This window comes from Lynx canadensis, chromosome C2 (genome assembly GCF_007474595.2).
Source record: "Lynx canadensis isolate LIC74 chromosome C2, mLynCan4.pri.v2, whole genome shotgun sequence".
Lineage (NCBI taxonomy): Eukaryota > Metazoa > Chordata > Mammalia > Carnivora > Felidae > Lynx > Lynx canadensis.
The window spans coordinates 140,549,492-140,572,325 of record NC_044311.2 but is presented as its reverse complement, the minus strand read 5'-3'; the positions used below and the strand labels follow the sequence as shown (position 1 = coordinate 140,572,325).

At 40.1% G+C, this 22,834-nt stretch overlaps 1 protein-coding gene across 7 annotated transcripts in view; it reads left to right on the top strand.

Annotated features, from left to right (window-relative positions):
• The window catches only part of LOC115523013 (amyloid beta precursor protein), a 275,518-nt gene that overhangs the window by 109,934 nt on the left and 142,750 nt on the right, over positions 1 to 22,834 (top strand). For 6 of the 7 annotated variants that reach the window (XM_030328587.1, XM_030328585.1, XM_030328583.1 and 3 more), the window contains exons 4-5: positions 5,015 to 5,127; positions 7,757 to 7,950. In XM_030328587.1, the coding sequence (XP_030184447.1) occupies positions 5,015 to 5,127; positions 7,757 to 7,950 (307 nt within the window). Of the gene's footprint in view, positions 1 to 276; positions 471 to 5,014; positions 5,128 to 7,756; positions 7,951 to 22,834 lie in introns of those variants that run through there. The other variant, XM_030328589.1, reaches the window with a different exon arrangement.

Genomic DNA, 22,834 nt, shown 5'->3' with positions numbered 1-22,834 from the left:
ACAATGACAATGTGCTCTGCTGAAAATAGTCTCACAGATTCCCTTGCAGCTGAGTGCGGCCAGATAACATAGTGCTGGCATGTAGGATGTAGATAATGGGGAGGAGGGTGTCCATCCCGTGTAAAACAGCCAAGCTGCATTAGGGCAGGAAAACAGGAAGCCATCATCCCTTGGCCTGTTCCTCCTGTTTCCTGCATGCAACTTGGACTTGAAATGAAGACTTGGGTTACCGTGGCCATTTTGACCACGGAACATGAAGACAAAAACCACCGTGCTAAGGATGGCAATACAGAAAGATGGGAATAGCCTGGACCATGAGTGCATCATTGAAAATGTCTAGCAGCCCTAGCCTCAGTACCAGACTTCTTGTGTGAGAGAAAGAACCCCGTCGTGTCTTTAAGCCACTGCTCATCGTGTGTCCTGTTGTATGCCGTGCAGTGCGTCCCCAGCTGTTTTATGTGGCTTGCCAGGTAATTTAAGTCTAGTTTTATCGTCAAATAGACTGCATCGTCGGTTATAACATTTCAGCCCTTTTTAGTCTAAAAGTGAATCTGCTTTTATAAAAGCCGAAGAGAATTTGCCAAATAACCCATTTCAACCAGAGTTTAAACAATGAGTTGAGTTACCACTCCTGGATGAAAAGCTTAGAGACTCAGATTTTTAGGCCAATTCCACCGCCAACTGGCTCTGTGGGCAAGCCACTTGACCTCCCATCTGCAGAATGAGGTAATTTGAGCTAGACACTCCTCTCCAAGACCACCAAGGAGCCAGTGGATTTAAGGCCTGCAGAGTCCCGGTTGAACTGGGCATCATTGTGCATGTTGCCAAGACTTTTTGGCCAAACCCAGATCTTGTTCATTAGCTTTGAAAATCCCCTTTCAGTTGGAGTGTGTGTGGTGTGTGTGTGTATGTGTGTGTGTGTGTGTGATATAAATTGTGAATTTTTTTCAACAAGAAACCAGATTGTATGCTTATTCATAAATGTGCACAGTATATATTGATGAATTTATCCCTAGGATTAAATGGTGCCAAATGCCCCAGAGGTCAGCATTAACAGGAATCTGATTTCTCATTATGGTACTTAATTTATTTTGATCGCTTTCACTTGAATTCTTTTAAAAATTGTGTGTATTTTTGGTTTTGGTTTTGGTTTTATTTTTGTTTTTTACCTGAAAGATCAAACCAAAGAAAACCAGAAGGTTTATTTAAAAAATATGTTTCATACAGAAACTCCAGGTAAATACTGTCAGGGTTTTTTTTGTTTTGTTTTGTTTTAATTAAAAGACTATTTTTTAAAGCAATTTTAGATTCACAGCAGCACTGAACGCAAAGTACAGAGTTCCCATGTGTCTCCAGTTGTATCACAGACATTTAAGAATAATTCTTTTAGACATTTAAGAATAATTCTTTTAGAATTAAAAGGGGAAAGAATATAGGCCATATTAAGCTAAACTAGCTTGTGAGAATGGATTTGTTATATTTTTACCACTCCTTTTTAATTCTTTATTAAAAATTATTAACAGATTTTTGTGGTTTAATTGCTTAAAATTTCTGACGTGGAACATTCTAGTATGTTTCATCAATTTTGAAAGTAATAATTTAAGCAGGGCTGTAAAACCATCAAGTCATTGCCAAATTTTATTTTAATGTTAGAGTACAATGAGTTTCCTATTTTGCCATTAGTCCTGAGGGCTTATTAAATAACCAGTATTTATCCTTGGGGAAAAAAAAGCAATTTCATTTGAGGAGGCATATATTTCTTGGCTATATACATTGTTAGAAGCCCAAGAGCACCTTTACAATGCTAAATGGAGGCTCCTTTTGCAAATTAAAAGAATTCTAATATCTTTTTACAAATTAATGCAATACGTGTCCTTTTGATGAACATGACATTTACCAAGGCAAGTATCTTTCAACCACTTTGGCTTTTTGCATTAAAATCTAGTCTTCTGCAGACTGGCCTAAAGGCAAGTAAAACAAGACCTTGTGTTTGGGAGCTGTTAGCCAGTTTATGCTGCAAGAACTCTTTCAGGTCAAGGTTGAGAGTATCCAACATTCGCTCCTTATTGTCTCATGAACTGATTTAATAGCCTTGGGCCAGGCATTTATCTTTCCAATAATTACTTGTAAAATTAAAAAAAAAAAAAAAAGAGCACTTAGTGGTTGGACATTTGTGAATATGGTGGTATGGCTTGACTGACCAGAGCCAATAAATGAAGGAGATTATCTTCAAGCCTTTGATCACTTCTGGCCTCCTGTGGCCTTGAAAATTGGGATGCTGAGATATCAAGTATTCTTGCTAACAGCTACAGTTGACTGCCTTTCCTGAGAAACCATCAAGAGTCCACCTGGGGAAGGTGTATTGGCTTTGGATGAGATTACTTTTATTTTCCATTCTCCATCTCCTCTGGATTTTAGTTTGGTTATTTTTGTTTTGTTTGATCGTATTCTATGTAAAAGAAAAGGGAAAACGTGATGTCACTTGCATTATTGTTATTTCCTTCCCTATACTGTACATCTTAACGTTCATCTCTGGGACTAGGTTATCATCTCCTGAGAGTAGGTGGCCTTCAGCACCTGTCTTGGCAGTCTTTTCTCCCGCGGGAAGTGAGATTGATACTATAAAAGGTCTGCGCACGGCTGTTGTGACGCTGAGGTGCAGTGACATATGTGACTAGGTGTGTGGGTCCAAGGTGCCCAGGACTCCTGGGTTCCTTTGCCACGCCCCCTACTTGCAGCCCTTGGCGGCTCATATTTCTTGCATTCTCTGTGACTCACAATACGTTGCTCGGAGCATCATAGACTGTCTTAAAAGATTTAAGGAATGACAAGATGAAAGGCTCTTTATCCTCTATGATTTGGTTAGGTTTTTATATAAATATTATTAATTAGACTAAGTGCTTAAGTTTCAGGAAACATCTTGCATGTTTGAGCCACAAACCGACTAAAGTTTAAGCGTCTTTATAGAAAGTTTTAAAGAACCCTTTTCTATAACGGGAATAAACAAGTTTTTTTTCTGCCCCCCTCTGAGGGCCTTTATTGCTCTTCAGGGTGCATTTCAGAATATTTTATGTTAACACACTGTGAAAGAAGAAAATGTGTTCTTTGCTGGAGTGTGGACAACTTTTATATCTTATTTGGAGTCATTGGTTTAAATATGTTCGTGCATGTCTTGCCCAAAGGATAGCAGCACCCTACTCCGTGGTCTCCCTGCTTTCCTGGTCTACCTACGCTCACTTGATAAAAGAGTTTCTCAGAAAAACAAACTTGAGCATGTCATTCCTGTTTAAAGTATCTTTTGGCTTATGTTGCCTCCAAAATGGTATCCAGAACCTTAAATTCTCCAGGTGGGAGTCCAACATTTTTCTCCAGCCTCATTTACTTCTGGACTCCCTTATCCACTCACCTTGTATTCCAGCCATATTGTGCTTTTGTCTCCTCTACAAATACCCTTGCCCTTTTTTCTCTTTTTTACACAAGAAGTTCCCTCCTTCTGAAGGGCCTTTTGCCATTCATCCATCCATCTCTCCAGGATGCTCATGTCTGCCAGAACTGGGCCAGGGATTGGGAGCTGAATGTTAAACAAGACAGGTAACTGTCCTTACATCATGGAGCTTCCATTCATTTCTACACGGCATCCTCCCACGTATCCATTTGGACTCATCTCTGATGTTGTTTCTACTTTGAGTTTTTCCCCAGTGCCTCCAAGCAGTGTTCACTCTTTGGGCCCAGTCTACATGTGTTACATCTCTTCTTTATCTCGGTTACAGCATTTCGTGTCTTCATCAAGATACCGGTTGCCTGTTGTGTACAGAATCTATGCTAAAAGCTGAGGATACTTGGGGGATACTAAGTGTGGCTCAGTCGGTTGAGCGTCCAATTTCGGCTCAAATCATGATCTCGCGGTTTGTGAGTTCAAGCCCCATGTCGGGCTGTGTGCTGACAGCTCAGAGCGTGGAGCCTGCTTCATATTCTGTGTCTCCCTCTCTCTCTACCCCTCCCCTGCTTGCTCTCTGTCTCTCTCTGTCAAAAATAAATAAACATTAATTTTTTTTTTTAATCTGGGGATGCTGTAGTGAACAAATAAAAAACTAAGCCTGTAGCTTACATATTGGAATTATCCAACTTTTACCCTCATAAGAATGTAAGCATTCTTGTAGGACTTTATGTAATATCTTTATTATATCTGTGGTACCAGGAATGCTAGAAATAATTTGCATGATCCACATTTTCTTTAAAAATACAGCAAAAGTCTAAGGCGCAGTCTTCATAATTTAATTGAATTAATCTCTGTGTGTGTGTCACATATATAAACATATGTATGTCTATAATTTTAGGAAGTAGAAAAATGCTAAATTTTGTAATAGTTTACAAACAGATTAAATGTCCAAGAAGGGGAGGGAGGGATGAATAATTATTTATATTGATTCCACTCAAATGATTGCCCAGACAGTGTCAATCTGCATTTTTTCCCTCCTCGTTGTAATTCACTGGAAGCCTTTTGCATGATTAACTTTGCAGTCAGAGATATATGTTAATTACATAAAGATTTCGCTTAAAACATGTAGGAAGTATTTTCTTTTAATTTTTTTTATGTTTATTTATTTTTGAGAGAGAGAGCAGGGGAGGGGCAGAGAAAGAGAGGGAGATACAGAATGTGACACAGGCTCCAGGCTCTAAGCTGTCAGCACAGAGCCTGACATGGGGCTCGAACTCAAGAACCGCGAGATCACGTTGTGAGCTGAAGCCAGAAGCTTAATCGACTGAGTCACCGAGGTGCCCCATGTAGGAAGTATTTTAACCATCAAGGTTGATATAGCAAGAAACTGGGCTCAGGACACAGGACTGTACATTGTAACAGTACTTGTCTTTCAGTACTGGATTGATTACTTGGTCATTCAAAAAGCTGTATAACTTCTGAAGTACTTTTAGCCCTTCTTTGCTTGATATCAGCCCAGTGATAAGACATCTGTGATGCAGATGGAATGACACGAAGTGTTTTCCTTTCTTGCAGTTGGCGAGTTTGTAAGTGATGCCCTCCTTGTTCCCGACAAATGCAAATTCTTACACCAGGAGAGGATGGATGTTTGTGAAACCCACCTTCACTGGCACACCGTCGCCAAAGAGGTACCAGCCGTACATTTGTTCTTTTAAAGTGAAGATTTCCTAAGGAGACGTGTCACGACATGTTAGAAGATGTTTTCAGGCAATAGCTATGTTGATAAACAAGCTATAATTTTTAAATTTTATTTTAAGGATTTATTTATTATTATTTTAATGTTTATTCTTGAGAGACAGAGAGAGAGAGAGAGAGAGAGAGAGCGTGTGCGCGTGAGCCAATGGAGGAGGGGCAGAGAGAGAGAGAGAGAGAGAGAGAGAGGGAGACACAGAATCTGAAGCAGGTTCCAGGCTCTGAGCTATCAGCACAGAGCCCGACGCAGGGTTTGAACCCACGGACCGTGAGATCATGACCTGAGCCGAAGTCGGACGCTCAACCGACTGAGCCACCCAGGCACTCCTTATTTATTTATTTTTTAATATTTATTTTTGGGGCGCCTGGGTGGCGCAGTCGGTTAAGCGTCCGACTTCAGCCAGGTCACGATCTCGCGGTCCGTGAGTTCGAGCCCCGCGTCGGGCTCTGGGCTGATGGCTCAGAGCCTGGAGCCTGTTTCCGATTCTGTGTCTCCCTCTCTCTCTGCCCCTCCCCCGTTCATGCTCTGTCTCTCTCTGTCCCAAAAATAAAATAAACGTTGAAAAAAAAATTAAAAAAAAAATTATTTTTGAGGGAAAGAGAGAGACAGAGTGTGAGCAGGGGAGGGGCAGAGAGAGAGGGAGACACAGAATCTGAAGCAGACTCCAGGCTCCGAGCTGTCAGCGCAGAGCCTGATGTGGGCTTGAACTCCCGAACCAGGAGATCATGACCTGAGCCAAAGTCGGACGCTTAACCGACTGAGCCACCCAGGCACCCCTATATTTATTTATTTTTTTTTTAAGAACTGTCGAGCAGTAAACTTTTAGGAGGCCAAAACAGATTTAGTTAGCTAGATCTATTATGTGTCTATGCCATGTTGTATAAATCAGAAACTAGAATCTTACACTGCATAAACCTTATAATATACCTTTTTCCCGATGATTTTTTGCCAAATTATTTTTTTTAACCAATTGCTTTCTTTTGTCATATACAAAGCTTTTGTAATTTGACCTTTTTCCCTGTCGTCTCTTGGGGAATACAGTGGTGGAAGAGTACCAGTACCAGTGGTCTCTTCAGTTACGCCATCCAATTTTGTGTTCGCCACACCATACCGCCACCTTCATTTTTCCACAGTGGTTGAATCACTGGATTCACCAGTGCAAACCTTTGTCAACCCCTGCTTTTGGCAAAGTGGACAAGACCTAAGACAATTAGCATAAAATGTCCCTTTTTATTATCATCTTCAAAAGTGCTTTGTGCCTTTGATATATCATGAAAGTGTTCTCGTAAGCGTATATAGTTTTTGAGGAAGACCAGTCTCCTAGAATTAGGCTCCCTTGTCTAGTCTAGTTCATTGGTTCTCAAATGCAGTCAATTTTATTTCCTCCTCCTTCCCCAGGTACATATGCCAACGTCTGGAGACATTTTTGATTGTCACAGTTGGAAGGGGAGGTGTTACCGGCATTTGGGGGCTAGAGGTCAGAGATTCTACTAAACATTCTTCAGTGAACAAGACAGCCTCTCCTCCCTCTGTCCCCTGTCCCCAAGAATTATCTGGTCCAAAATGTCAGTAGTACTGAGGCTGAGAAACCCTGATCTGGCTCACATAGCTTTGAAGTTGTTAGGCAGAAAACACCCCTTAAGAGTTAGCATTAATTTTGCCTTTTATAAAAGAAAAAAAAAAAAAAAAACTTTTAATTTACTGTAAAACAAAATTTTCTTTATAAAAAAGAAGAGCTTTTTCAATCTTAAAAAAACAGACCAGATACTTTGAAGCTTAGCCACCCATCTAATAACCTCATTTTCTTTTCTTCTTGAGTTAAAAAAAAAAAAAATTGTTACTAAGAAAGAAAAATGACTTTAATCCCTATGAGGTCAAAATACAGTCTGTAATATTTTCATTGTTTATCCATATGTGTTGAATTATTAATCTTTCCTCTGTCACCAGTGGATGCCTTCAAAGCTTTATGTTAATCTCGAGTTGTGCAAACCTCGCAAATCCCAGGAAAGCAAAAAAGATGTTGAAAGAGAAATCTCTAATTTAGACTGTAAATTTTGATTCATAGCAGAGGATAATTTCTTTTCTTCCCAGGATTGTTATTCTGGAAGTGAGCCAAGAGAGTTCAAATTTCTAGAGTAAGATACATCCAAGTGAGAGAAACTTCCATCTGTAACGGAGATGGAAGTAAGCTGGGGATGTACATCGAGCCGTCACGTCTTCCTGATACGCTAATGACGCAAGAAAGCACTGGTTCTCTGATATCTATTCACAATACAGTTCTCTTCTAGATCCTTTTTCCCAATTAGTTTCCATTCTGGTTGTTTTTATTAATTTCCGTAATATCACAACATAGCCTTCTTAAATAAGTAATACGTAGGTTTTAAAATAAGGGTGCCAAAGTGGTCTGTGCTGAAGACACTTGTAAATCCACTCAAAAATGCAGATGGTCCTTTGCACTGTCCAGCTGGCCCTTGGTACGTTGGGTCTCTGTCAGTTACGAGATTGGGGCTTTTCTTACAAAGAAACCAACTCACTCTCACTGTTTCCTCCTTACCTTGCTGTAGACCTGCAGTGAGAAGAGTACCAGCTTGCATGACTACGGCATGTTGCTGCCCTGTGGAATTGACAAGTTCCGAGGAGTGGAATTTGTCTGTTGCCCCCTGGCCGAGGAGAGTGACAATATTGATTCGGCAGATGCAGAGGAGGATGACTCGGACGTCTGGTGGGGCGGAGCAGATGCAGACTATGCCGATGGGAGGTAAGGTGGCTTTTGTGTTTGTTCTCTCGTGGACGCCAGAACGTCCAGATTACAGTCTTGTTTCTTCTACAGATGTATCTTCCCGTTTCTCATTAAAGGGATCTCTGCCCACTCCTGTCCAAGTTTGCTTGTAGGAGGGAAATAAAATCTAAACCACGAAGTCCTATTATGGTAATGGCCACCTGTGTAACCTAATTGATCAACCACCGCTGAGTTACTTTTAGCTGTTTTATGTCGGTGTCCAAAGTTGGGATCAAAATACCACTGATACTATAATAGGTAGTTCTGTAGAGAATTGAAATCTGAGTGAGTGACTGGCATTCTGTTTTGGTCTAGAATTTAGAAATATTTTTTAAACAAGATTTTGGAATTGCTTCATCAGTCAGTAGCTAAGTCTGAATTTTTTGTTAGAAAGGTTGGTTTTGTCTTTTGGTTCATTTTTGTCAGTTTTTTTGGCATTTAATCATCTCTTTGTGAACGACGCCAGAGGCATTCATAAATGTTTGCTTAAAGTTCTTTATCTTTGATTTCATGATAGTTAAAAGAATTGTATTTTCACCTCTTTGGGATCTTAAACCCATAACTTCTAGATTCTTATGTTTTATTAAAAGCAAACCTCTGTATTCACATCATCAAGTTATAAAACTAGAAGTTGGGGGTTAGAAAGGTTACCTGCTTCGGTCATCAGTTTCACGCTCCATCATCCCCCAGTGGTGATGATTATCTCACTTCTCTTTTTCCTTCAGGACCCCCTCAAATGTTCCCTGGTGTCACAGGTTTTCCAATAGAACATTAAGTATGAGTTTGTTAAGACTGATGGTTATTAATATAAAGTTTTCTGACTTACAGAGTCAGGTACAGATCTTTTATAATGTATTTTGTAGAATTAAAAAATTAAATTTAAAAAATAATTTTACAAAAATACAACTAGATTTTTCAAACATATAAGACATCCTAATTGTCATTTCTTGCCAGTTTAATAATATCAGGTTTCCCTTTAGTGGCTATTTTCCAGTTTTACTGTAACTTTTTTTGTTAGTTAAGCTCTTTTGTGTTCCCTCTTTGCTAGATTGAGAAAAATTGTGTTCAGTGTAGCAGGATATGGAGCTAAACAGACAAATCGGGGAATTACAAAAGAGAGAAAGAAATAAGGGAAAAGCCAACTGTATGCTTCACAATATTTCTCTCTGTAAAAGTTGGAAGTTCATTAGAATAAACTCCTTCTCTGAGGCCATTAAACCCCAGGGAGAGCAGGACTTGCCAATGGGAAAGCGTCTGAGCTCTTTTTCCACAGGATGGATGGATTGTGTTCTGGGTCGTGGCTGGGCCCCCACCAGTATTCCATGAGCCAGGTGTAGAGAAATGTCTGTTGGTTTGGGTTTAATGGCTGCTTTGTCTAAAAGTTGGAATTGCCTAGTTCTTTTTGCTTTTATGATAGTTTTTTTGTATTTTTCTTCAGTCATATCTAGATTTGAAATTTTCAGAGTGAGTTCTTGAAAGAATTCTTGTCATCGGGGCTCTTACTACATTATGCCAGTGCAACCAGTATTAAAAAGGGAATTTGAAGCTGGACAGCCATTTTCTTTGTTCATAGCCTGTTAGATACTTGATCATTCCACATCACTAAATTGACTCCGTACTTCATCAACAACCCAAATAATGGCGAGTAAACCAAGAGAGCTCCATGATTGCTGTTAAAATTAGACAGCTAGCTGTGCACTTGTAACCCTGTATCAAGGTTGGTGACCAACCATTCATGACCATTCATATAGAAGGGACTTCTGTAATTAAGAGTGGGTATTTTGGGGCACCTGGGTGGCTCAGTCGGTTAAGTGTTTGACTCTTGATATCAGCTCAGATCATGATCTCACAGTTCATGAGATCAAGACCGATATCAGCCTCTGCACGGACAGTGTGGAGCCTGCATGGGATTCTCTTTCTCTTTCTCTCTGCCCCTTTCCTGCTCATGTGTATGTGCACCTGTTCTTTCTCTTGCTCTCAAAATAAATAAATAAAAAGAATGGATATTCTTGTTGTATCCTGAGAGTGACAGGCTTTTGCCAGGGTCTCTTTTTTCCCTCAGTTAACACTTTTTTTTTTTATGTCTTGTAAAACCTACTTTCTATTGGGAATAGATTTGGATGTGTCTTTTTTTTTCCTTCTGCAATCCCTTCAATTTACTGACCTAATTGAAAGCATTACTAACATGATATTTTATGAAACCTTCTCAATGGCCCTTTCTTTTCCTACACCCCTTCTCACCAGTGTTGGAAAGAGATCCATAGGGCTTCCTCATTTATTTATTACTGTTATTCAGTAATTAGATTCTTTGATATCCAATCTCTCTGGTTAAAACCACTGTCTTCTGTGGCAGTCACCAAACTATACGATGCCAGTGTATTATTCTTTAATGTTGTTTGTTGTTTTTTTTTAATTTGCTGTATTACCTACAACTAGGGCAACTATGCAATATATTATTCAAACCAGATTTGACCCTAGGACCACAGTGTATAAGCACAAACTGAGCTATATGGTCATATTAGCTATCTCTGTCTTTAGCCATATCACCATCCAGGTTGGCAGCTAGCTGAAATGCTAGCTGGCTCCTTCCTAGTCCCCTTTATTTAAATTCCATTTCTGCTGGCTGCAACACAGATATCCCTTGGACTCTGTCATCACTTAGAAATACCGTACCCATAGGGTTTGTCAGCTTTGACATTCCTCTCTGACCAGGATCTTCTCATCTTACACCCAAAACACTCATTGAGTCTTCTTGAATTTCACCCTGCTTTCATAATCCCCTCCCCAATTCAGGCTCTTAATCCATTATCCTCTTTTTCTTTTCTTTCTTTCTTTCTTTCTTTCTTTCTTTCTTTCTTTCTTTCTTTCTTTCTTTTTTTCTGTTTTGGTTAGGAGGGAGGGCCCTTCCTAATGTGGATGGACCCAATGGGTAACTATTTCTACATATTCATTTGAATATCCTGGAGTTGTCGATACCTGTCACATTTTCTTACCAATTTTTGTCGATCTTTTGTATTTGGGAAAAAGTAGTTTCTCCCTTTTAATGCTTCCGAGTTTTGTAAGGTTGATGTATCATGTCATGTAACCCTACCAGTTAATTCTATTTCTTATTCATGCTGTAACATCAGCTGGGATCTTAGTGTTAGTAGATGTGTCTAATTGTCATTATTTGATGACCTATCACCTTCCACATAGCAGCTGACCCAAGCCACCTTCATTCTCCTTGGTTCCTGGCATCACTCTCCTTCATGCTCCACACATGACCCCTAAATAGTCCCTTATCATGAATTTCTGCATCATGGTACCTGGGAGTTTATAGGTGCTTGTACATGTTTATTGAGTAAATTCATGAATTTTCTTGATATCAGCTTGAGGTATCTTGAGAGGTACCTCAACATCTTTCTCTTTCTACCTTCTTCCATTTCTTTGTTTCCCATTTTCCCTGTTACGATTATGTTCTATCTGAACGCGACTTGATTACCTCCACTCCTTTTCTTGGATTTTTTTAACAAAATGTATTCAAGACTTTTTTAATGTAGTTTTAGGGTGACTCAAGTCAGTTGAGCGTCCGTCTTCGGCTTTGGTCGTGATCTCACAGTTCGTGAGTTCAAGCTCCACATCAGGCTCTGCGCTGACAGCTCAGAGCCTGGAGCCTGTTTCAGATTCTATGTCTCCCTCTCTCTCTCAAAAAATTAATGAACGTTAAAAAAAATTTTAAATAATAAAGTAGTTCTAGGTGAGCAGAATGTACACAGAGGTCCCAGATATCCCCGCCCCCTTCATACATGCATAGCCTCCGCATCATCAACAGCTCCCACCAGAGCAATACGTTCGTTACAATTGACACATTATCATCCCACTTCCCTACTTTCCAGTCAGGGCCCAGCTCACCCTTGGGGTGCATACTGTGGGTTAGGACAGATGCGTAATGACATGGACCCATCCTCACGGTGTCGTACAGAGTATTTTCACTAAAATCCCTTTGTGTTTCCACCTGTTCGTCCCTCCCACCCTTCAGCCCCTGGCAACCACTGATCTTCCTCTTGTCTTCGTAGTTCCACCTTATCCAGAATGTCACATCATTGGAATCATACAGCATGTAGCCTTTTTCAGATGAGGTGCTTTCGCTTAGTTAGTAATATGCATTTAAGATTCCTTCATGTCTTTTCATGGCTGTCTTTCTAGCTTGTTTCTTTTTAGTGCTGAATAATACTTCATTGTCTGGATGAACACAGTTTATTGGTCCATTCATCTACTCCAAGACAGCTGGATTGCTTCCAGGTTTGGGCAGTGTGAATAAAGCTGCTGTAAGCATCCATGTGCAGGTTTTTGTGTGAACCTAAGTTTTTTGTTCCTTTGGGTAAATACCCAGGAGCCCGATTGCTGGATCATATGGTAAGAGTATGTTTAGTTACAGGAAAGCGGCAAACTGTCTTCCAAAGTGGGTGTCCTATTTTGCATTCCCACCAGCAGTGAGTGACAGTTTCTGATGGTCCACTTCCCCACCAGGTAGTGGTGTCATCAGTGTTCTAGATTTTGGCCATTCAAATGGGGGTGTGGTGGTATCTCATTGCTTTAATTTGCATTTCCCTGATGACATACGACGTGGAGCATCTCTTCATACGCTTTATGCCATTCACATATCCATTTTTTTTTTTTTTTTAATTTTCAGTCTTCCTTATCATTTATTTGCTCCTTCACCTCTACCCACAGAGTGCTGTTTGTGTCCCGAACTGACACTGCCTGAGTTCAGATCATCATTTACTGGCTACTAGGCTAACTCTTGTGACTGTCCCTTACTACCTCAGCGGCTCACTTGCCCCTGTTAACCTTGGTGCTTTTTTTCTTAAAGGACCCACCATACCTTGACTTCTTATTACTTGGCATTCATTCTACCTGACCCACAAACCTCTGTTTATTCTCTTCCCAGATCATTCTCCATGCCTGAGTCATGTTCCCATTTTGCGTTTCTGATCCTGTTCACACTTGGTAGAAAATACTGGATGATCCCTGCAGCCTATAGGAAAGTTCAGATTCCCTTGCAGGCCATCCAGAAGTCATTACCTGGCCCTAGCCTGCATTTCACCATTCTACGTATGCCTCACCTTACCTACTGCACCTGCACACCTCGACCTTTTCTTTGCCTAGGCTATCGATCCCACCTTTCTAACCCCTTCTGCAATCAAGTGCTCTACCCCTGAGCTATAACCCTCTAGCCCCTTCTGAAAATGTGTTTCCTTTTTCAGAAGATGGTGTTAATATGCCACAAAGACATTTGTCAGTTATAAAGTGCTAGACCTGTAAAATCCTATGTATTTTTTAACATTCACCCCAAAAGACCCCTCTTTTACAAGTCTGCTCTGATTATCCCTTGAAATACTTTGCTTCACTGTCCTACCCTTGCTTTGTATTATTTATATTGAGTTTTCTTCCAGTTGATTGTAGTCATTTCTTTCTTTATCTGACACAATCTAACCTGTAGTTTATGTACCAAAAATGTCTTGCACATTGGTCTTCGAGAAATATTAGCCAAATTCAATTATTTATTTAAAAACATTTTTCATAGCTTTTGGTAAGGACTTCATGGCCCATAAATAGATGTTATAGACACGCTTGTGTTTCAGCTCACTTGTGTCCCTTAGAAATATAAGGTGAGCCACACAATGCACATTATACTTTCTAATAGCCACTTTTGAAAATAGCAAGAAAAAGCTGGTGAATCCATTTTGATAAGATTTAAAAAAATTTTTTTTTTTCAACGTTTATTTATTTTTGGGACAGAGAGAGACAGAGCATGAACGGGGGAGGGGCAGAGAGAGAGGGAGACACAGAATCAGAAACAGGCTCCAGGCTCCGAGCCATCAGCCCAGAGCCTGACGCGGGGCTCGAACTCACGGACCGCGAGATCATGACCTGGCTGAAGTCGGACGCTTAACCGACTGCGCCACCCAGGCGCCCCATTTTGATAAGATTTAATCCAGTATATTCAAATATTATCATTTCAACATGTAAATAATCTGAAAAAGTTGTTAGTGAGATATTTTTTGGGGTTTTTTGTTTGTCTCTTTCATACAAGGTCTTTAAAATCTAGCACATGCTTTCCGCCTATAGCCTGTCTCATTGGGACTTGCCACATTCCAAGTGTTCTGTGGTCACACATGGCTGGTGGCTCCCGTACTGGACATCATAGCCCTTGATACTTCAGATTTCGAATCACTCTTTATTTTCCGTTAAGACAATGGGTTATAGGGGCGCCTGGGTGGCGCAGTCGGTTGAGCGTCCGACTTCAGCCAGGTCACGATCTCTCAGTCCGGGAGTTCGAGCCCCGCGTCAGGCTCTGGGCTGATGGCTCAGACCCTGGAGCCTGCTTACGATTCTGTGTCTCCCTCTCTCTCTGCGCCTCCCCCATTCATGCTCTGTCTCTCTCTGTCCCAAAAATAAATAAACGTTGAAAAAAAAAAAAAGACAATGGGTTATATAGCCAGTAATACATTCTAAGGTGGAATTCTTACTTTTTTATTACTTTTGTAACTGTCCGTGTTTTTAAAATTTAAAGGAATTGTTTTGAACTTACTATAGTTAGGGTATCCGGTTCCTTGTATCACTTCATTTTTTCAGTGTTTGTCTGTTAGCCCTGCAGGCGTGTATTCCTTTATCCGCATCTGGCAAAGCAAGTGGCAAAAGGAAGAGCTTTTGCATCACTGACCTGCCCACAAGCTGGGCTCCTGCCAGCTGGCAGCTTCCCAGTTCCAGGAGCTAGCCCTCCTTGTGACACTTGAAATGCAGAATCAGTACAGGAATTTGACACATCTTTCTTAAAACTTCCTCTGGGGACACCATATGACAGTTTTTGAAGAGGAGAAAATGTAGCGTTACTCTGATCCTCCCAGAAACAAAATTTGACCCACAGTTGAATACGCTTTGTTGGTTGGTGGGTAATGAGATTTGTTTTGGTAGGAGGTGAGGGCTTTCTTATGGCTAATGCGGCGTTTAGAAGAACATTCTTGGTAGGATGAGCTCTGTGTTAATGACCTTATTGAAAAAGAGGTAAGTCTTTCGAAAGAATGAATGTGGACAAATCAGTTATTTGTAAAGTTCTTTGGTAAATAACTCGGTATTTATCTCTCCAGTGTTAACAGTGATTAAGTTCTCAGACCCCCTCAAAATACCTTTTTATGCGATCAGTAACGTAGCTTGCTTATGTTAATAGGATGCAGATTCCGACTATCATGGGTAAGAATTTTCTATTGGAAAATTCACTAGAAAACTAACATACGCAGTCTGGCCTTGCGAGTGCAGATCTGGGGTGCAAATTTGCTCCCACCTGGATCCACAGAATACAACCGAAAATCCGTTATCATCCACGGGGCTTGTTGAATTTGTACAGCAAATAACATAAGGGAAGACCCTAATAACAGCATTTTCCCTCGTGGGAGTGGGTCCTTCCTCTCCAAAGTAGGTCCCCACATTGTTTCCCCCCAAACAAAATCTCAAATGATACAGCTTCTTGTTTTCAGGGTTGCAAACATAGATGAGTCTGTTTTGAGAGGTAACCTAGTGTATCTTCTTAGATAATGAGAGGATATTTCTTTCTTTTTAATTAAAAAAAAAAACTCCACTTAAAATAGATCCAGATGACTGATTGCTTTTGACTGCATCTCACTGTGCCCTTCTTTGAACTGTATTTTGTAGCTCAGGAGAGTTTTGTTTCATTGATTAAGGTTTCCTCAACAGTGTGTGTGTATGTGTGTGTGTACACGCATGTGTGGGCACCTGGGAACACACAATATCTTAACAGCACTCACTGAGCCCAGGCAACTGAAACACTTCTGACGGCCTTGCCCTGCTTTGTACCATAAAAGCCAGCCCAACACCACTGACTTATCAAGGTACTGAGGACCCTTTATATTATTATGATTTCTTATACTTGAAATTATCTTACAAAAGTAAGAATAAAGGGATAGTGAAAAATAACTTTGTTTAGAAATTTTAATAAGAATTAATATAGTAAAGGGGCACCTTATAGTAAAGGGTGGCTCAGTCGATTAAGGGGCCAACTTCGGCTCAGGTCATGATCTCACAGTTCGTGAGTTCGAGCCCCGCGTCAGGCTCTGATGCCTGGAGCCTGTTTCAGATTCTGTGTCTCCCTCTCTCTCTGCCCCTCCCCTGCTTGAGCTCTGTCTCTCTCTGTCTCTCAAAAAAATAAACGTTAAAAAAAATTTTTTTAAAGAATTAATATAGTAAACATTTTAATTTGAATTAAAATTTGAGTATGGTAAACCCAGATTTTTGTTACATCTTTTCTTGATTTTGAAGGTAGAGATTTCTGAAATGGGCAGTATTTTGTTTTTAATGGAACTAGCTGCTAAACAGTCACCTGCTGTGCATGAACCTGGGCTATATTCATCTTAAAAATACCGACTGCAGATTTAAAATACATCTCTATTAGGTTACATCCTGTTGTACTTCTTGGTTTTTTTCTTGAGTTTTCACTTGATAATTGTAAAAAGAATCGATACTTTAAAACTTGGAGAGCTCACAATTTTGTTGAAGAGACCAGCCACTTTCTGTCCATTATTACAAAATATTTCTAAGTTTGGATATATAAATCCCCATGAGATTCATCAATCCATTTTTTTTCTTTTCAACTTTACATTGGTTCTTTACTTCTAATCACCTTTGTACACCCTCCTGCCTTTGGTAGTTGTCTGTTTACAAACCACGTACAAAAAATTTTGTTGCCTAAACATGATAAAATTTATTATGCAAGCATCCTAAAGGAGGAGAAAATGCTGTCACACATCTTTTTAGCAAAAATAGTGAACGGTGTCCTCCTTCCTGTGGAATGACTCCTTGGATGAGAATCCTGTATTTCCTTCTTTGCTTAGAATTCTAACACTGCTCCCTCTTCAGTTCTCCGGCCTGAGAAAATCCATCTAGGATATCGTCATCTGAAGATATCTGATATCTGATATCGTCTGTGGTCTTGCCTGTGTGATCAGTTTCATTCATAGCCAAATTTGTCTAATATTTGTGAAGTACCTCCTGTCGCTTTTCTTCTGTTTGCTAATGTGGAAAGTGAGCATTTTTGATTTTCAGTTCTGTTCAATTAAAGTCTCCTGACGTGTTTTATAACTTCTGGAAAGGGGATGCAGTATTTTGGAAATGCAGGAATAAATAATCTGCCTGTTGCCTGTAGGCAACTCCTTCAGCCCTTCATTCTTTTTTTAAATTTTTTTTAATGTTTTTATTTATTTTTGAGACAGAGAGAGGCAGAGCATGAATGGGGGAGGGGCAGAGAGAGAGGGAGACACAGAATAGGAAGCAGGCTCCAGGCTCTGAGCTGTCAGCACAGAGCCTGATGCAGGGCTTGAACTCAAGACTGTGAGATCATGACCTGAGCCGAAGTTGGACACTTAACCGACTGAGCCACCCAGGCACCCCAGCTGTTTTTTTTTTTTAAAGTAGGCTCCACCCCCAGTATGGGGCTTGAACTCAAAACCCTGAGATCAAGAGTCACACGTGCCACTGACTGAGCCAACCAGGCGCCCCTATTCTTTCATTTTCATATTATTTGGTCTTTTTCAGCATAGTTGGAAATAGTCAATCAGAAATGATGAAATAATTCTTGGAATGCTAAAAAATAGGAAAATGTTGCAAAAAATTTTAGTTACATAAAAAGTTGCGGTGGACTGGTAACAGTAATTACAAAATAAAGCAAGCTTTTATTCAATTTAAAAAAAAATAAAATCTCTCTAAAAAGGGTAAAAGCCAGACATATCAACCCTTATAAGAACTTTTCAAAATGAAACTCAAAAGGTAAAATTATGTCTAGTGGATCCTCTTGGTGTTCTGAGGGTTAATAGCTGATTGTATTTCTCAGGGGTTTATATTTGTTAGGAGATCTCTGTGACTTGACACATTAAAATATTCGGCCTTGGGGCGCCTGGGTGGCTCAGTCAGTTAAGCATCCAACTCTTGATTTCAACTCAGGTCACGATCTCAAGGTTTGTGGGTTCAAGCCGCACGGTGCGGAGCCTGCTTGGGATTCTCTCTCTCCCTCTCTCTCTGCCCCCCCCCAAATAAAAAACTTAAAAAATATATATGGCCTAATTTTCTGCAAACTAGGGGCCCAACACATACTAATGGAACTTTAAACAAAAACTACTAAGAAATAACGTTCCAGATAGACAATAGTTAAGTGAAATTGCATCAGAAGTCTCTAAATATTTTTAAGCTGGAAATACTGAAAAAAAAAAAAAATGCTAGGACCTCTGGAATATTTTTAACAACTGCTTAGCACCATTACTGTAGTTACTACTTGAATATCTTTTGATGGCTTCGAAAAATGAAATAAAATAGAATGACATTGGAATTCTGAATGAAGGTAAGATTCATCTCTATCTGAGCTTTGGAAGAAAAAGTCCATTCTTAGAGTAGCTTTCCTATTTGAACCAAGTAACTATCTTTTGTTCTTCGGTGTCAAATTGGACGTCTTGGCTACAAATAAAGAACAGCAGGACGTACAAGTTACAGTCATGAGACTTGCTCAGCCCGTTAGCTGTTGGCAAGCACTGTGTGATTGTAAGAAACAAATAAATAAACATCACTTTAGAGCCGTGGTTCTCAACTGGGAGTGATTTTGCTGCCCGAGGGACCATTGGAATTGCCTGCAGACATTTTTAGTTGCCACAGCTAAGGAGGGTGGGTGCTCCTGGCATTTGGTGGGTCAGGGCTGGAAATACTGCTTAGCACCCCTAACACACAGGGCAGCCCACAGCAAAGAAATGTCAATAGAGCCGAGGTTGAGAAACTGGTGCAGAGGTCTCTTCAGTACTGGGAAGCTTGGGAAATGATTCTTTAAAAAAAACCCAAAACCAAAAACAAACCTCCATTCCAAGATTGTGTCTCACCCTGATCTCCTGTGGGCAGAAACGCAAACACCGCAGGAATATAGGTCTCTTAAGGGCAGCTCTTGTACAGATGGAAATGCTTGAGATGAAAACAAACTTTGCAAACATCTGCCTCCATAGCTTCAAAGACCATCCTCAAGATGCACTCAAACACAAAAAAGATGATTAAGGCTTCCGATTTGGACCCAGTTACTTCATTAATTCTAATCATTATGTCATTTTTTTTTCCTTTTATTAGTATCACTGCTCTCCATTTTGACTACAGTAAATACTAACATTTTCCTGGGGCTAAATGATCCCATTTGGAAGTATTTGATGTATTTAGAAATATATATGTATTTCCTATCTTTACCTAAAATGTGTTTTTCATTGCATGTAACTAGAAAAATAATTGAAGTATGATATTTTCTTAGAAGGTTTTGAGTTAGGGAAAATCACCTGTAATTTGGCCTTGTTGTAAATTTTGTGTTCCTATTTGTTTTTGTTCATATGGATATGTTTTCATTTAGTTGTGGCTAAAATATCAAATCTTTGTTTTTAAATACTATTGTAAAATTTAAAAATACACTTATAGTCTTCATATCTATTCCTTTAATTATGTCTATTCCTTAAAAGTTTGTGCATCTATGTGACTATATTGTCAGACATTTTTTTGCTTTTTCTTTTTTTTTAATATACTTTTTTAACATTTATTATTTTTAAATGTTTTTATTTATTTTTAGACAGAGAGAGACAGAACATGAGCAGGGGAGGGGCAGAGAGAGAGGGAGACACAGAATCAGAAGCATTCTCCAGGCTCTGAGCTGTCAGCACAGAGCCCGACGTGGGGCTCGAACTCACGGAGTGTGAGATCATGACCTGAGCTGAAGTCAGATGCTTAACCGACTGACCCACCCAGATGCCCCAAACATTTATTTATTTTTGAGAGAAAGAGAGAGGCAGAGTATGAGTAGGGGAGGGGCAGAGAGGGAGACAGAATCTGAAGCAGGCTCCAGGCTCTGAGTTGTCGAGAACGTGGGGCTCGAACTCATGAACCATGAGATCATAACCTGAAGTTGGAAGTTTAACCGACTGAGCCACGCAGGCACCCCTGCTTTTTTCTTTTTTAATGTTACAGGGGCCATGCTTTTGAATTCCTTAATGACCCTAGATTTTCTCCCCATATTATATAATTGCTTGAAGGTATATTTCCAAAATTAGGATTACTGAGTTAAAAGATAAGAATAGTTTTGACAATACCTGAAATGCATCTCAATAATGTTTATGCATCATTGCATACTCCCCAGTACTGGATTTTAGTTGTTGTTATTAATAACATGGCCTCTGCCTCATAACCTCCAAGCTTGTAGGGTCTTCTAGGCTGAATTTCATGAGCGTATGGACTAGGTTTTAGTGCCTTCTTATACCTTTGTCTGCACATGACTAGGAACAATCATCGTAGATGTTATAGAGTCTTGCTGTGTGCAAACCACTGTTCTGAACACCTTGTAAATGTTAACCCGTTTTACGTTCACAGCTTTTTTAAGGTCTATAGTTATTTGTTGGATGATTTACTGAGTTTTGTATAGGCTTTTCCAAAGTTAGGAATAAATTTGTGCTGATGTATCTGTAGTTGAAGATTTCATTTGTTTATTTTTGTTGTTTTTTTTTGTCTTGTGCCAAGCAAATAGTATAGGTATATCAAATATAAACTTCAGCAGAACTCACTTGCAGATTCTCATTCCCTAAGTTCTACATCAATGAAGTCTAATTAATACTCTGCACTTTTCTCATTCAGCTACATTGCTTCTATTTCACCTAAGAGCACATACAAGTCAGAACTTTAATGACTAACTTTTTAAAATTTTATGTGTTTTTGAGAGAGAGCGAGAGTGAGCAGGATAGGAGCAGAGAGAGAGAATCCCAAACAGGCTCTGCACTGTGAGCACAGAGCCCGATGTGGGGCTCGAGCTCATACACCGTGAGATCATGACCTGATCTGAAACCAAGAGTCGAATGCTTAACCGACTGAGCCACCCAGGCACCCCATAAGTCATAACTTTAAAAAGTGATTAATTCGTTTGACTTTAATTATTACAAAGTTTCAGATCATAAAATTTCAAACCAATAATTAATTTTGACTGAACGATTCATATATATTTCAGGGAAGTTAAAAGTCCTTGATTTTGACGCATTACATATGCAGTATATGTTGATTCCATAAACAAACAGTTTAATCTGCCCTAGTTAGAAGCTTTAGATTTGTTTAACACAGATGGGAAAGAAACAGGAAGGAAAATGTAGGTTGTGACACATGCCTAGAAAAGACCAGAAACTGCAGAAGGCTTACTTATTACTCTACTTGAAAAACATCAGTTGGACCTAAACTGAGCAAGCTATTCCTTTCCAAGTTCCTGCCTTTTATTTATTTGTGTGAGAGTGGGGAGATAGAAGGTATATAGATCCTGCTTCTGCATCAGTAGAGGTCTGTCTAGTGTAATTCTCTTCCAAAGAAGAGAAAGCCATCTTACTCACATTTCTGTGCAGAATTCCCACAAAGATGTCTTTTTTTATAGAGACTGGGTTTATGAACATAGAGAAAGACACATAAAAATTGCATCGTCATTTGATCAGCAGCTAGGCCATCTAAATGCTGCTATTTTGGGCTAAGGTGGTCCTTCTTTGAGTCAAGTAGGATAGAGAGGGAACTAGTTAGGTAGCTTGTAAGTCCATCGTGTTAAAACTGTTTGTGGAGGGGGGAAAAATGAAACTATTTATGGAGGGGAGATGATAATCCAGGAGCCCCAACCCAAGATAACATGTCACAGTATAAAAGATGGGAATGCTAAACTTATCTTCTTCTTTTTTTAATTTTTTTATGTTTTCATTTTTATTTTTGAGAGAGAGAGAGAGAGAGTGCGAGGGGAGAGGGGCAGAGAGAGACACACACACACACACAGAATCCGAAGCAGGCTCCAGGCTCTGAGCTGTCAGCACAGAGCCCAACACGGGGCTCGAGCCCACAGACCATGAGATCATGACCTGAGCCGAAGTTGGAAGCTTAATGGACCGAGCCACCCAGGTGCCCCTAAGCTTATCTTATTCTGAATTGAGGACAGCCAGGTCCATGGCTTCATTTGAAGCTGTTGGTGGCCTTACAGCATAGAGGACAGGAACATGACTTCGCGGTGTCTTCATCTACCTTTCCTCCAAGAACTTGGGGGCACAATAAATACATCAACGTAGCCCATACAGTTGGGAGCATTTTTCGTACCCTACACACGAGCACAAGTTAGGAGATACTTTAAATCCATTTATCAAGCCCCCCAGGGACGTGGACTTGGGCATTCCCTCTTCCAGAGAGAATGAAAGGTGGTCATAATGCTGGGTGCTGCCCCATATGCACTCGAGCAGAGGCCCACACCAGCAGATACTGAGCATAAGGGGGGAGATCGTAGTCGTGATCGTTACCGCGGTTCGCATAGAAAGTGTTTGTTAAGGCTCCGTTTGTGGTAGCGCAGTGCTGGGTGTAGATGAAACCTGACTGAACTCTGGTCTGCGTGTTCCAAGGGCTCTTCTCAGAAAATAATCACCGGATGGTAGTATGGAGGGAGTGCATGTCACAAATACAGTATTGGTGGTTTATGAAAACTTATCGTTGAGTCATGTGGTATGTTATATACGTGTTGGCTTCCAGTTAGCTTGGGATGTGGAAACATTCATGGCCTCAGCTAATCTCAGGCTGTCTTGAAAATACAGGGCTGTTGGCGGGTCCGTATTTTTCTCTGTCTTTAAGATTGGTTTTGACAAAGAATGGGAGAGGCTTTATCTGACTAAATCTTACTTGGAGCTCTGGAGTTAAAATCCTTTGAATATACAATCTTTCAGCTGCCTTTGTGCCTTGCATTTTGAGAAAATGGTATTAAATGCTCAAAGGGGGAAGAAACTAACCACTTCGGAGGCGAATCACA